This window comes from Sprattus sprattus (genome assembly GCF_963457725.1).
Source record: "Sprattus sprattus genome assembly, chromosome: 1".
NCBI classification, from domain to species: Eukaryota; Metazoa; Chordata; class Actinopteri; order Clupeiformes; family Clupeidae; genus Sprattus; species Sprattus sprattus.
The window spans coordinates 51,034,928-51,048,881 of NC_137920.1; the positions used below are offsets into that span (position 1 = coordinate 51,034,928).

Genomic DNA, 13,954 nt, shown 5'->3' on the forward strand with positions numbered 1-13,954 from the left:
TGTTATAGTACACTATACATGTGTAGCCTTTAAAGTGTTATAGTACACTATACTCACTATACATGTGCAGCCTTAAACGTGTTATAGTACACTATATTCACTATACACGAGATGCTACTGTATCCCCACCTACAGTTTACTCTGAAAATAGTTCTTAGGCCACAGTCCAGTACGATTAAAGGTAAAACAATGCAGACCCATGTTAGAAACCTTTTATATTTACACTTTTTAGTTTGGAGAGAAACTTTGAGGTCGTGAGGACAATGACAAAACAGTTCTGTTATCTTCCTTTTTACGAGAAAGGTTGTGATTTTCATCTTGAAGTTCCTGCAGTACAACAGTCCACTCTGAGGTACAGTAGAAAGAGATATTTTTGAGGCCTAAAAGTCTATCTAACCCATGGCTATTGTGATTTTCTTGGAAACCAGGTAGTCGATTTTTACCTAGAAACCAGGTAGTCGATTTGTTTTTAGTAGGTTGTCTTCCATGCTTTGAGAATACCAATAGACAGCAACAAAGAATAAGCGGACTCTTTTCTTATTACAAATTTCTTTATACATTGCTGGTCTACATATTGGTACATAATTATACAATTTCTAAAGAATTGGGAAAGGTTAAAAAAGGATCTTAACTGGCTAATATCATTATGGCAGAAGATTACAGGCTAAGAAAAAGACAACCAAACAATCAACTGGGTTGATTCCTTCAGTCGACAGTTACAGCTGGTCTATTAACTAAGACTCTATGCATACCAAAATAATAGTAACTATTGCTCTTTCCTTTTCTCCCATTTATGTCTTTCAACAAAACGTTTTATGTATGTAATGTAGGTATGACCTAAAACTATGTAAAAACCGGTCAAACAGCTGACCTTATGCAAGTGTGCAACTCTCGTTTTGTTAGTTGTTTTCTTGAAATGGCTATTGACAACCACACACTTTGACGTTGCAAACACTACAGTCATTTTTACACATCCTGCCAGCCAGGGGCATGGTATCCCTCCAAAAAACAGTGTTGGCGTTTTTTTGTTTCCGTGAGATGAGCGTTCTGTATCCTTCTGGCTCTGAACTAGGTTTTATATGTGATCACCTGCAGGTGTCGCTGGTGAACTGCTGGCCAGCTGCCAACACAGTATTTTTCATCTGAATTCTCCAGTTAGGCTACTGTGTACCCATCCTCCTGCTATAGCACCTGTTCCAGTGGCCACATCTGAATATCTGCTATCTAAATTACAAAAGAACATTTTAAATTGGAAAACAATACTTAAAAACTCCACACTTTCTATTAATACTCTGTGTATTTTTAGGTATGATAAAAGCCAAAAGGAAAGATTACTATTATTACCAACAGCTTGCTCGCTAGTGAGAGGTGCTTCATATTTACCTGGACGTGTGCAGGAGCACTAACAACATACATGACAGCATTGGCTATGTCCTTTGCTTTCAAACACTGAAAAAAAAACATATGTTTATTTTAAGAGCCAATAAATACAGAGCCACACATACTGTCTCCAAACACATCCGCTCACACACCTTTATACTTTCATAAGCAGCAGCCGCCCTCTCTGGGTCAGTATTATGGTGCCGGAAGGCAAATTCAGTCTCTACTATACCCGGGGATATACACTGTGGAAACAAAACAAACTTGTAATCTCATTAAAGAACAAAAAAAAACATGCAAAACACACTGACAGAGATTTATAAGCGCCATATTTTCACACAGAATCAGACGAAAATTTTATTTGGGTTCTGGGTTAGAACTTAGAGGATGAAAGGTGAAGGGAATGTGTGGAGGTGCTGCTCTGCTCACTGTGGCTCGGATGTGGGTCTTGGCCTCTCGTAGCTCCTGTCGTAAGCCCTCCGTCAGGGCGGTCACTGCATACTTGGTGGCGCAGTAGAAGTGCTCGTCTGCACTTGGAAACATCCTGTGGCCGGCCATACTACTCAGGGAAACAGACAGAGCAGTGAGTGGGTGTCTGTGTAGGCATCATGTGTGGGTGTCTGTGGTATCATGTGTGGGTGTTTATGGTATCATGTGTGTGGGTGTTCATGTAGTGTATCATGTATGGGTGTCTATGGAGGGTATCATGTATGGGTGTCTATGGAGGGTATCATGTATGGGTGTTTATGTAGGGTATCATGTGTGGGTGTTTATGTAGTGTATCATGTATGGGTGTTTATGTAGGGTATCATGTGTGGGTGTTTATGTAGCGTATCATGTATGGGTGTTTATGTAGGGTATCATGTGTGGGTGTTTATGTAGTGTATCATGTATGGGTGTTTATGTAGGGTATCATGTGTGGGTGTTTATGTAGGGTATCATGTATGGGTGTTTATGTAGGGTATCATGTGTGGGTGTTTATGTAGTGTATCATGTATGGGTGTCTATGGAGGGTTTCATGTATGGGTGCTTATGTAGGGTATCATGTATGGGTGTATCATGTGTGGGTGTCTATGGAGGGTATCGTGGATTTTAAGCTGCATATCCTGATGGGAGGAGCCTTCATTGAGGCCACAGGGTAGCTAGTCTCAATTGAACTCAGTGTTGTTTTTTTGTTTGCCTGTTAAGGTTTCATTTCCTTTTAAAATAGAGTGTGTCTTTGTGTGCGGGTGTGTGTGTGTATGTGTGTGGCTTTATTGTACCTATTAATGTTGATGATATGTCCATCATCGATGTGTCTTTCCTGCATTGACTTGAAGGCCTCTCGTGTGCAGATGGACAGGGCTAGTACATTAACCTGGTACGATGGAAAATGATCTTATCGCACCAATTTCCACCAACAACACATACAAATCTCAAACTTTAAGACAAATGCAAACAGAAAACTTTATAAAACGTTTTATCTTCTTGAAAATCAAGTCACTGAGATGAGTGCTTCAGAGAGCCAGTCAGGGAATGGTGGAGCCAAAGGTCCTGAGTGATTTCTGACCCTTGTGTGTGTTAACAGAGTATCACCCTGCCTAGCCCCAGCTGAAGTCAGTTTGGCTGTCGTGAGTAACCTGGCTAGTGCAGGCCCACCGTGCAAGAGGAGGAGCAGGAACAGGGAGAGAACCGGGTCGGAGTCCAGATTAGACAGGCTAACAATAAGTACTCTTTCAGACTCTCTCTTTCTCCCTCTTGCCATGCTCCTAAACACTGTCCTACTGCTCCCATTAATCTTGGATACCAGGGCAACAGATGGACAGGTGGTAGAAATGTAGGCCTCTAAGTGTTTTTCAGAAGTCCTGAATGGTCAAACAGCTCAGAGGAATCACACCACAGGGGGAGCCAATGAGATTCTACAAATGGAACTGTGTGGTGTGATTGTGTTGGAATGCATGTGTGGAAGATGCATAATCATGTAGCGCAAGGCACTAGTCCAAATCTGGCGTCAGTTTTACATCATATGTCGCGAGCGCGTTAAAACATGCTTACTAGCGAATTGTATTTTTCCACACGCGCAAAACATGGGGAGACATACATTTCCACATACGCCAACAGAACTAAGCAGCAAGTGAACAACTGCAGCCACCTCGGACCAGAGTGTCTCTGGTTAGCGAGCGCAGGAGGCAACACGGGCTCTCAAAGTCCATTCTCTGACCAATGCTGGCCACGTGGCTACGCCCCTGCACCTGCCCTTTTACGATTGGTCACTTTCAACGGAAAGTTCACATAAAACGTTGATAAGTATGTTCACATAATCTAGGTAAGCAACAGATACATATGCTTGATTACTAATAGCCTCTGAGACACACTGTAATGGACATTTCAGAGTTTGCATCTCAATATCGTGCCTATGGAAAAATACATCAGCCTAACACTAGAACATACTAGATACAATCAATCTGGCTAACATCAGCCTGTTAGTGATATTACTACTTATCGGAGATGAAACTGGCAATTTAGTTATCTCATGTGTAAGAGCTCCGGCCTTCCAGGATCTGGAATCAAGCTGTCAATCAAGGTTCAAAGGGGGTCTGTGTGGGTGTGTTGAAAGTGACCAATCATAGAAGGGCCGGTGTCTTCTTTGTTTTCCGCCCCCAAATTGCCCTCACAAAAGTCAGGTTGATTCGCACGAGCAGAATTAAACTTCGAGAGCACCTGTGTGCCCTCCTGTGCTCGCAGCAACAGCAACTCTCTCTTGCATGGTGGCTGCTTTGTGCGCTTGCTGCACATAGTTATAAAACACACAGGTGGCACTCTTTGCCCCCCCCCCCCCCCCGTTTTGTTTCTCGCACACAGCTGCCTGCACTACTCTCAGTTGGTGAAATTGTGTGAGCGGCAGTTTATATCTGCGCAAGTGGAATAATATAATTTGCTAGTGAACATGTGTTATCGCTATATGATAAATCTGACGTCATAGGTAAAGAAAAAGTTAAACAGTTTACTTTACAAGAAATAACTGAAGAAAAAGAATGACAAATGGCTAAATGTAAACCTAAGCATTCTCTGTTTACGTTGTTGGATGCCACACCACCTACGGTAAGAGAATGACATCCACAGGGCCTTAAAAAAGCAAATATGTGTGTTTTGGGTAGCCCATTTCACAGTTCATGAATCATGTGTTCTTTCTGTAATCTGACCCTAACCCCGCACAAAGACAAGCCCAGCCCAGCCCAGCCCAGCCCTAGCCCTACCCACTGCTGAACCTATTTGAGTTTCTCTCTGTCAACAGTAGGTAGATAACATGCTGACAAAAAAGGGTTGAAGCAATGGAGTCAGCAGTACTGGGTTCTCCTTTAGGAGAAGGATTATCATGTGGACGCAATGATTAATGATTTATGTGAAAACAAAACTTGATGCCATGTCGGTTGGCAGGTAAGACAGATAAATGGACATGTAGGCATCCCCCCCTGTCACACATATTTATTCCTCACTCACATCTATCATGTTCCTCCAGGCGTCTGTCTTCCCGCAGAGCAGCGGCTCACAGTGGGCCAGTCCGGCATTGTTGATACACACATCCACGCCGTCATGCAGGATCCTGATGGCGGAGAACATGGAGAGGATCTCCTCCTCGTTGGACAGGTCACACTTGTAAGGGAAGAGGGTGCCTCGGTAGCCCGCACTCTGGCACTCGGCCGCCAGCCTCTGAAACAGCCAAACAGACTGGAGCTCACCCAGGAGAACAGCATGGGCTCAGAGAGGGGCTGAAGGGGAGCCTGGCCATGCAAGGACACTGGTCCTCTGCCACGATGACACACAACATGCGAACACTTACAATAACCTTATGAAACGGTTATCCCATCCGGCTTTAGAGTTGTTTGCTTAACATCACTTGTTTCTGTGTTGACACAATGACATCACAGACAAAAACTAAATCGATCAAAGGATGGACTTATTTTTGGTTTATTTTGGGACTTATGAATATTTTAGGTACAACGCTGCTTGTAAACACTAGTAATAGAGTATCACAGTAAGTGGGAGATGGCTGAATGCAAGGCAACCTGCTGAATTACTAATTAGAAAACAGTTGATCAGTCTTTTCTTTCGTACCCCCAACGATCCCAAATTGTTGTATTGTAGCACACAGAATAATGTTCATCTTATTGCTGAGGGAGTAGACAGTTGGACTGTATGATATCCTGTTCTGTGTTTTCAACCTCCCAGGCATGAATTAGAATGATTTACACAAACAACACAAACATAAGACAACTCAAAATAGGGTCATCTTGGCCCCTTGTCCACTTCGTTCTGTAACATGCAAACAACTGAAGGATAAAAAGAGACACTAAGAAGAAAATGAACAGTTGTTATGCCTTTCTCAGTACAGAGAGACTGGGTCTCTGATGTGTAAAAATTACTGGTGGTGTCCCGAAGTTGGCCATCCCATATCTGCAGAGCTCTTGCATGGCCCCCGTCAGTCCAGCCATCACCATGGGAACAGGGAGAGGAATGCAAGACAGCCAGAGAGGGGGTTCTCAAAGATCGGATCACGGACAGGAAATGAGCATACACAAAATGATGTACCTGCAGTCACATAAACACACTTGTGCTATCTTTCTGTTCACCATGATGTTGAATTGTCTTGTGTAAAACTTTTAAAACAATTCCAGCTACTCCCTAAGAAGGACAATCAATACTACTAAAATATATCACAAGAGAATTCTATAGGACCTCATTTACACCATCAACAGTTTTATCTAGGAGCCTCAAATATGGCATCTGATTTCTCTCAAATGTTGCAAGTGCGATAAAACATGGTCACAAGCAAATTAGATAATTTCCCCAAGCAGACATTAACTGCCACTTGCACAATGTAGGTTCTCACAACTGAGAGTAGTGCAGGTAGCTGAGTGTGAGAAACAAAACAGGGATAAAGAATGCCACCTGCACGTTTATAACTAAACAGTCCCCCCAGGTTTTTTGCAATCTTGCGTTTTTACAATTTCATGTGATTTCCCGCAATTGCAGGTTGCAAATATCGCAATATGTTCTTGCGGCACATGACACCTCTTAATTGCTTGAGCAGACTCAACCATTGTGTGTTTGACAAGCAAATCTTAAAGGTGAGGCGTATAGGACTTGGCAAGGTTGCAGAGTGCAACAAACTGAAAATCTGTGTCTGTCAAATGCCAATATCTACCTCCAAGATTATGTCTTTGTCTACAATCGCAGTGTTGCCGTAATATGTGGTGTGATGAGGTTACCTCAGATAGACATTTAGAAATTGTATTTAGTCTTTAAAACTATAATTTTCTGCAGTAGTGGGCTGATCTCAGTAACATCACTGGGTCTTTTTGGGTCCAAATGACAAAGATAAATTCTAGTTTAAATGCATAAACATAGCATTTCAATCCTGGTGGCAATTTGACCTTTTTCAACAATGACACGGGGGGAACGGTTACTTGTGTTGGTAACTATGCCAATAACCATGTTATCAAAGCTATCAAACAACAAATTGCATTTAGATTGGTAGGCTAAATGACCTGCCCAGCAAAAAACATGATCCTCGATTTGTCAAAATGTAGGTTCTCAAACTTCTCTTTAACACAAAATGGTTGGCTAGCAACAGCAACCACTGATTCCGCTTCTTTCTTCCCCCTTTTTCAACTGTCCCTCAAATTCAAGCTGCCACTTCAACTTAAAAACGCGAAAGGCTCTCTGTAGAGCAAGTGTTGTCCATTCTTGTCTACTGTAGAAACATGGTAGTGCAACATGGCAGGCTCCATAGAAGACGACCCATTCCCTATGTGGATATGAAAGGCTCATTCTAAGATAATGAAAACAAAACAATTTGTAGTTACAGGTGATTTATACACAAATGAAAACATAATTATGAATACTATAATCTATTTCTGCTAATAGATCCCTCTAAATGCTACATACTGCACCCTTAAAGACAAAAATGATGGTGACGAACATGAAAGAACTGACACATGAAGACAACCACAAAGAAAGCATGTCTTATGGCAGAGGCAGTCCAAAGGTCGGCGAAAGAGCACACATTCAATGCCTTCCCCTCCAACTGATAACAGCACTGAGAGAGTCTTTCACCGAGAGCCATAAATGAACGGTGAGTGCCAGAAAATAGGCCAGATAACTTCTAAATCATTTTTGCCATTTGGCAGTACAGGAAGGAAAAATCCAACATCAGAAAGATAAAGAGACAAATAGCAAGATTGACAAGCAAGACATTGACATGGAACTGTTCTGTGACTTGAACTGTGAACTTTGGGTGGATCTTATGGGCTAATTAAGAAGGGTACTGTGTAGGTAAATCACCATTGTAGAGTTGGACTAAGGGCTTGAACGGATGAGATGTTTGTGGGAAGAGACTGAGGATAGTGTTGTGCAAAACACTGTACCGACCAGTATATCCAAATACATTTCCCATTGTTCAGTTTTTCAATGGAAAAAAATGGGTTTACTATAAATAGAGGACACCAAAGCCATGTAGACATTCCCAGGTAGTTAGTGGTTGCGGTGAGCCGTAGAGACAGTGACAGAGAAAAAGAGTGAGAGAGAGGAGCGGGGTGAGAAAGAAGATGGGATACTGATATGGTGGGTGTGGTTGAGAACATCTCTAAAATGCTGTGGCTAAGTTACACAACCATCAAATTGTCACATGTTAGACCATAGAGGAGGCCTTCACATTTGTGTCTTACATACAAAAGTGACTACCCACAGATAAGATGTGGAAACCTGTTTCTCAAAAGTACACTGTCACTAGTCACAAAGCACTAACATTGATATGAGAGAACTTTTAAAAGGTGTAGAATGTTATCTATTTGTGATTACAGCTTCGCAATACTTAAAATACTGTGTTGACTAAAGTCAAAAGAACTTCACTGAAACCGCAGTCAAGGTCAGACACAATCCTCCATACTTTTAATTCCAAGTAAATAGGAAGAATGGGTTCACAGATGTGAAGTGTCGTGGTGAGGTTAATTGACAGAGAGAATTATGAAAGTGGCTCTGGTGCGTCATGAGTTGCTGCCATTGTAACAGCAGATGCTGCGCTACACTCTGCAGAAAGGCATCAGGCATAAGTTCCCCCTTTGTTTAAACAACAAGACAGAGAGAATGGAGGGAGGAGCATTCGGTTGGGTCACTGTTTCTGAGGAAATCTCCACTGTTTTCAAACTTCTGTGACAGATCGTTAACAAACATGAACTGAAGGAACATCTCTCCAGTGTGTTAAACCTTTCTCGAGCAAAGGTTTGGAAGATAAAATGTGGAGACCACAGTGATCCTGGCTGTGGCTGTTCACTAATTTCAGAGGAGTCCATTGCTAAAAGAAATTGTCAAAAATTCCAGTTAGAGAAGGGCTGCGCCATCTCTGTCTGAGGGGGGAGAGGATGCATTAGTCATCTGAGTACCTCTTTAGATTTCTGTTTAAAAGACTCCAGGGTACAGCTGGAAAAACATTTTTTTAAAGAAATATTCCATTCCATTAAGTCCCACTCCAGTGGGCAAATCAATCTAGGTCAGTTTCTGAGATGTTGGTTTTGCCCACTCTGTCCTATTCCCCCTCTCTGAGGTGCATTGAACTCTGTGAACTCAGATCACTCGCTGTTCAGCCTTATGCCAGTTAGTTCATCCAATCACGACAGTCTCTTCCCACATTCTCAACCACAGGCATTCATGCCAGCTGTAGCATCAGTATGTTTCCCGCAGAGCAGTTCTATGCATCCAAAGGGCCTTTATGGCAAAGGACTACGCAGAATGCTATGTCATCATAACTGCTACAGCAGAGGCAAAACTGTAACTTGTCAAAGTCTGAGGGGCTGCTATTCTGTGAACAACTATGTATCAAGAGGACGTGTGGACAAAGAAGCACTAGCGCATGGACAGAGGACAGAAGTAACTGCCATCTGCAAAAAAATATCAGATTTTAGATCAGGTGGAAAAAGATATCTTCACTTATCATGATGTAAATTCAGATCATACATGCATCTGTGTTAAATTCCAAACAAATATAAACAATCATATTCATATTTTTAAAGTGTGTCAGGAAGAAAGATAGTTGATACTGCTGTCTAAAGCAAACCATTCAGAGAATATTTCATGACCACTGAACTCTGTTTCAACTGGTGTAAATTTAGTGTTCATGGAAAGTTTAACAATGATATTAAGCTTTGGCTTCTGGTATATCAACACTAAAGACATACATCTGCACAGGTAAATAAAGGTCAAATAAAATGCAGGTAAAACCACCTAAAAACAAAGGAACTTGTCTGTTTAGGGTCTTGATTAAATCTTGAGAATTTTGAGACGGTCAGCATTTACATATGTGGGTGATACAACAGCAACAATGATGACTAAGATTTCACTGATATAATAGTGCAAAGCTTGCATTCGTCAAAACTAGTCATCCTTGCTATGAAACCCCAACCCCCAGCGCGCACACACACACACACACACACACACACACACACACACACACACACACACACTTCATTACTGACAGGGCACTTTGATTAGAGCCAAAGAACAAGGTGAAAAGCAAACCAAATCCAATGGCTGTCACTGAAATGTGATTAAGTACTTTCCGCCTAAAAAAAGTAGTGCTTGGCTTAGTATGAAAACTAGCTCATCATCCCTACATGACCTAACAGAAAGGAATTTACATTGAACTGTCTCAAATGCTTCATGAATTGTAGTATACTGCTTGTCCATTTACACTACGTTTTTAGTACCAATAGAGAGTAAATTGACATATGTCACTGTACATCTATTTGAAATATCCCATCCTTTAGTGAACCGACACTACCATCACAGGCCTTATGTTATCACAGAGTGTGTGTGGAGATGAAAAGCAGTTCTGCAGCTTCCTTGACCCTGATCTCTAGCGAAAGCAAAACACAGACTTTGCAGAAAATCATTGTGATCTCCAAAAACTCACTAAGGTACCTGCGGTACTCACTGAGAAAAGCGGTGTCCCTGGTTTTCTTTGAGGTCAAGTATAGTGGTCCAGTCAACAACTATAGTCAATGGCCACTTCACAGGGATTGGTAACCTATTTGATAGTCTACTGGATGTGTACATAGGTGTGTACCACTAATATTAGACCCTTTCCCAGGTCTTGTCTGTAATTCATTGCCCCTTCAGCTCCCCAAGGAAAGGTGGAAGACTTCTCTTACTCATCATGATTGAACACTTTTACTTGGTGCCTCAAATATGTGAAGAATGTACCTGTTTAGTTCATTTCAATTTAAATATAAACTACTAATTTGTAATCGAATCTTCCATATGACTTCAGTGAAGCAAGATCCAGTGAATGAAGTGAACCTAAATCCACATCTAGAATGACCATTATGAAATGATGAAGCAGAGCACTGAACCTCTGCTACTACCAAAGCCACACCCTAGAGCCCTCGAACTCTCACCCCTCCTCATCCACCACCCCTAAGCAAGGTCAGCAGAATGCTCCATTAATGATTCCATGTGGGGTCTGAGGATGTCAACATGACCTTTCAAACATACATGCACAGCTTGTGCAAATGCGGGGCAATAAAAACCTAGTGCACCTAGAGAGCATATCTACCTTGTGTCGCAGCCAGTTTTTGAGTTATGCCTTTGCAACACTTCAGGGATGCTGAAAATGTCAAGATTTTACAAAGAGGACATGCCACACATAATCTCAGGTCTCCTTTGTTGATCACAAGGACAAATTATATAATGAAATAGCAATAAAAATCGAGATACCCAAGGCCATTACTTACGTAAGTTTACACCATGATGGGTGTTGCCTATGACTGTTGGTCTGGCTGAGGTGAGTCATGTGTTAATGGGATATAATTGTTTCCAAGTCTAAGTGATAGTTAGTTAAAAGTATGAACTATAACTCTGTCAACACTGTTGTATAATTGACTTCCCTGCATACACTTATAACACTAAGTGTACTGAACTAATTTAACAGTAGCTGACAGGACTGAGCTAGCAGGCATTGGCAGTGTGGTCCTGTATTGATTGAGCTGGCATTCCCCCCACACCATTCCAAGAGGTAACCCATGGTGACCACATGCGTCCATCTCAATAGTCTCCGTTCAGCTGCTGTCCCTCTGGAGACAGGCCTGCAAGGGCTGCCAAACACACAGCCTCTTCTAAGATATGCTTGTCCATTCAGTCTGATGTGGAACAGAAGGCAAAGCTTGACTCCAAATCTATTGTCATTTAAGCCTGTTTAGATCGCACTGGCAGATATCCGATTTATATCGGATTTATTTCTCAATATGAATGAGGCCCGGAACAGATCTAAGAATATCCGATTCCATCTGCTTTTCCTGTTTATACCTTCATAACACATATCCCTTCTGTGCCACATGTGGAGCAAAATAATTGAAATTGGGTCACCTGTAAATACAGCCTGAAAGGGAATTTATACCTGCCGTTCCGGTCTTGCGCACGGTGGCTCGCCTAGAAGACTAGGAATCTACATCCATTAGAATGCAATGACTTGAAAAAAATCGCTCCAAGATCTTGCGATCTTATGCTTTTACAAAATCAAGCAAATTTTCCAGCAATTGCAGGTTGTCAGTTATGTCTTGTCAATTTTAACCACCATGTTCAAAAATTCTTAATGGAACGTGGCCAGAACCTCTTCACAAAGTGAATAGGAGTCTGGTTATACCAGGCTACAGCAATATTGCTAAAATCACCAAAATACATCAGTTTGCAAGCTAATTAGCTTTCATCAGTGGCAACTGTGCTGTGTTGGTTTTTGCAAGGCAACTCTATTGGCTATAAGCTGGTTAGCGCACTAGTTTTAGACAACAACTCTGTAATGGTAACTGATAACCATAACTGTTGGTTGTTTTTTGGAATGCACAAAGCCATCAACAGCCTATTATTTACATACACCTGACAGAAAAGCTCAGATATATGAGCAGGCGAAGACATGCCCCATTTGAGGCTAAAGGTGTTATGTACAAGCCATGTTGAGGTAGGATCTTAAACAAGAGGATGCCAAGCAGAAGGGAAGCATATAGCAGCAACCAAGCTTTTTAACTAAGGAGGGACCAAATAGCCCTGGAGCTAATATTTAATATAGACTGTCTCTTTAACAAAACAAAAACAAGTCATAGGACTTGGAAACCCACTTGTAATTTCCTGAAAAACAAATAAAATCCGACACACATGGCCTCCTGTGGTTCACTTAGTCTTTCACTGCTTCAACATTGGAGCCCTTAGTGGAACCTTACCAGTATTAAAGATATGATTCAATAGTCACTCTGAATTTTAACATCACCTGAGAGGGTGTGAATTCAATTGTATGACAAATTTCAATTCGAAAATATAAACCATGCTGGATATTAGCCTATAGATTTAGCATAATTACGCAATAATGCAAGAAAGAACACTATGATGCATTTTCTTCTGTGGGTGTTGTTTGTAGTTTAACAGTCTAATAGATCCAATCACATTTCAACTATGGCCAAAAACATATCATCATCATTATTTATTCAGGGAGAATTGACTGAGCACAGGGCTCTTTTGCAGCAATGCCCTGATTGAGGATACATATAATTATCTGTATACTATCTGGCATAAAGTCATAAATAAAGTCACAAGTTATGATCAATTGATTTATTAGCAGAGCCGAGGACCTCTGCTACTGCATTTAGACGGCCTCTGGTGGTCTCTGGATTAATAACTGACAGAGTTGCTGGATTAAACTCCAAGTGTCAGAATTGATCCTGCCCGGTACGAACAGCATGGTCAGTTTAACTGATAACTCCCCAAGAACTACTGCAACCTAAATGTAGGATTACAAGCCAACGACATGTATCATAAATATTACAGAAAGTGTATCCGTTAGTCGTCGGATACCGTAGCTTTACTACTCACCTCTACTTTATCGACACTTCTGGCACATCCCACCACTTTCATGCCATGCTGAACGAGCGTCCGTGCAACAGCCGATCCGATCCCGACCGAAGCGCCTGTTACAAGAGCAACTCTTCCTTCCCAGCGTTCCATTATTCAGGTTCAGATGAGGATTTATGAAAAAATGAGATAGCCTTCTTCATACAAACACTGGACAGTGCCAAATTGACCACTTCCGCGCGATTTCGTATCGTCAGGGTTTCAATTAGCCTAACTTCAATATTGACCAATCACTTCAGTTAGTTGCAGGGCGGGCGGTTGCACTGTCCAACCCGCATGGAACCTAGGAAGCTTCCAAGAAAGGCCTACGACAGGATTTTAGATAACACCCAATCCCTGCGTTCGGGATTAAAATATTAAACAGCATGCCAAACGAGGCTACCTTTGGTCGCCATCGCTTTCCCCTGCTGTGATGGATGGACATAGTTCCACGCTAACTATTGTCATGATCACTAAAATCTAAAATGAATTCGTAGGCTAGATTTCGTTATTATCTGACTAAAGGTGATTCACGTGGTCACCCTCGCATACAGCAATAAGCGTGGTGCCCAATGTTCCCTCTAAACTGCGCGCGCGCGGCCGCGCAGGCCAGTCGAAGTGGCCGCGCAATAGATTTTGCAGACCACGCACATTTTTCAGACCG

The 13,954-nt window shown here is 41.8% G+C and overlaps 1 protein-coding gene across 1 annotated transcript; it reads right to left on the minus strand.

The window, feature by feature from the left end:
- Positions 1 to 1,182: 1,182 nt before the first annotated feature.
- dhrs11a (dehydrogenase/reductase 11a) lies at positions 1,183 to 13,404 on the minus strand (the record flags this gene model as incomplete). Its single annotated transcript, XM_080850725.1, has 7 exons — positions 1,183 to 1,224; positions 1,384 to 1,449; positions 1,533 to 1,625; positions 1,810 to 1,939; positions 2,643 to 2,737; positions 4,861 to 5,070; positions 13,273 to 13,404. 7 exons carry the CDS (start codon positions 13,402 to 13,404, stop codon positions 1,183 to 1,185), a joined length of 768 nt encoding a protein of 255 aa, XP_080706851.1.
- Between the last annotated feature and the right edge of the window lie 550 nt (positions 13,405 to 13,954).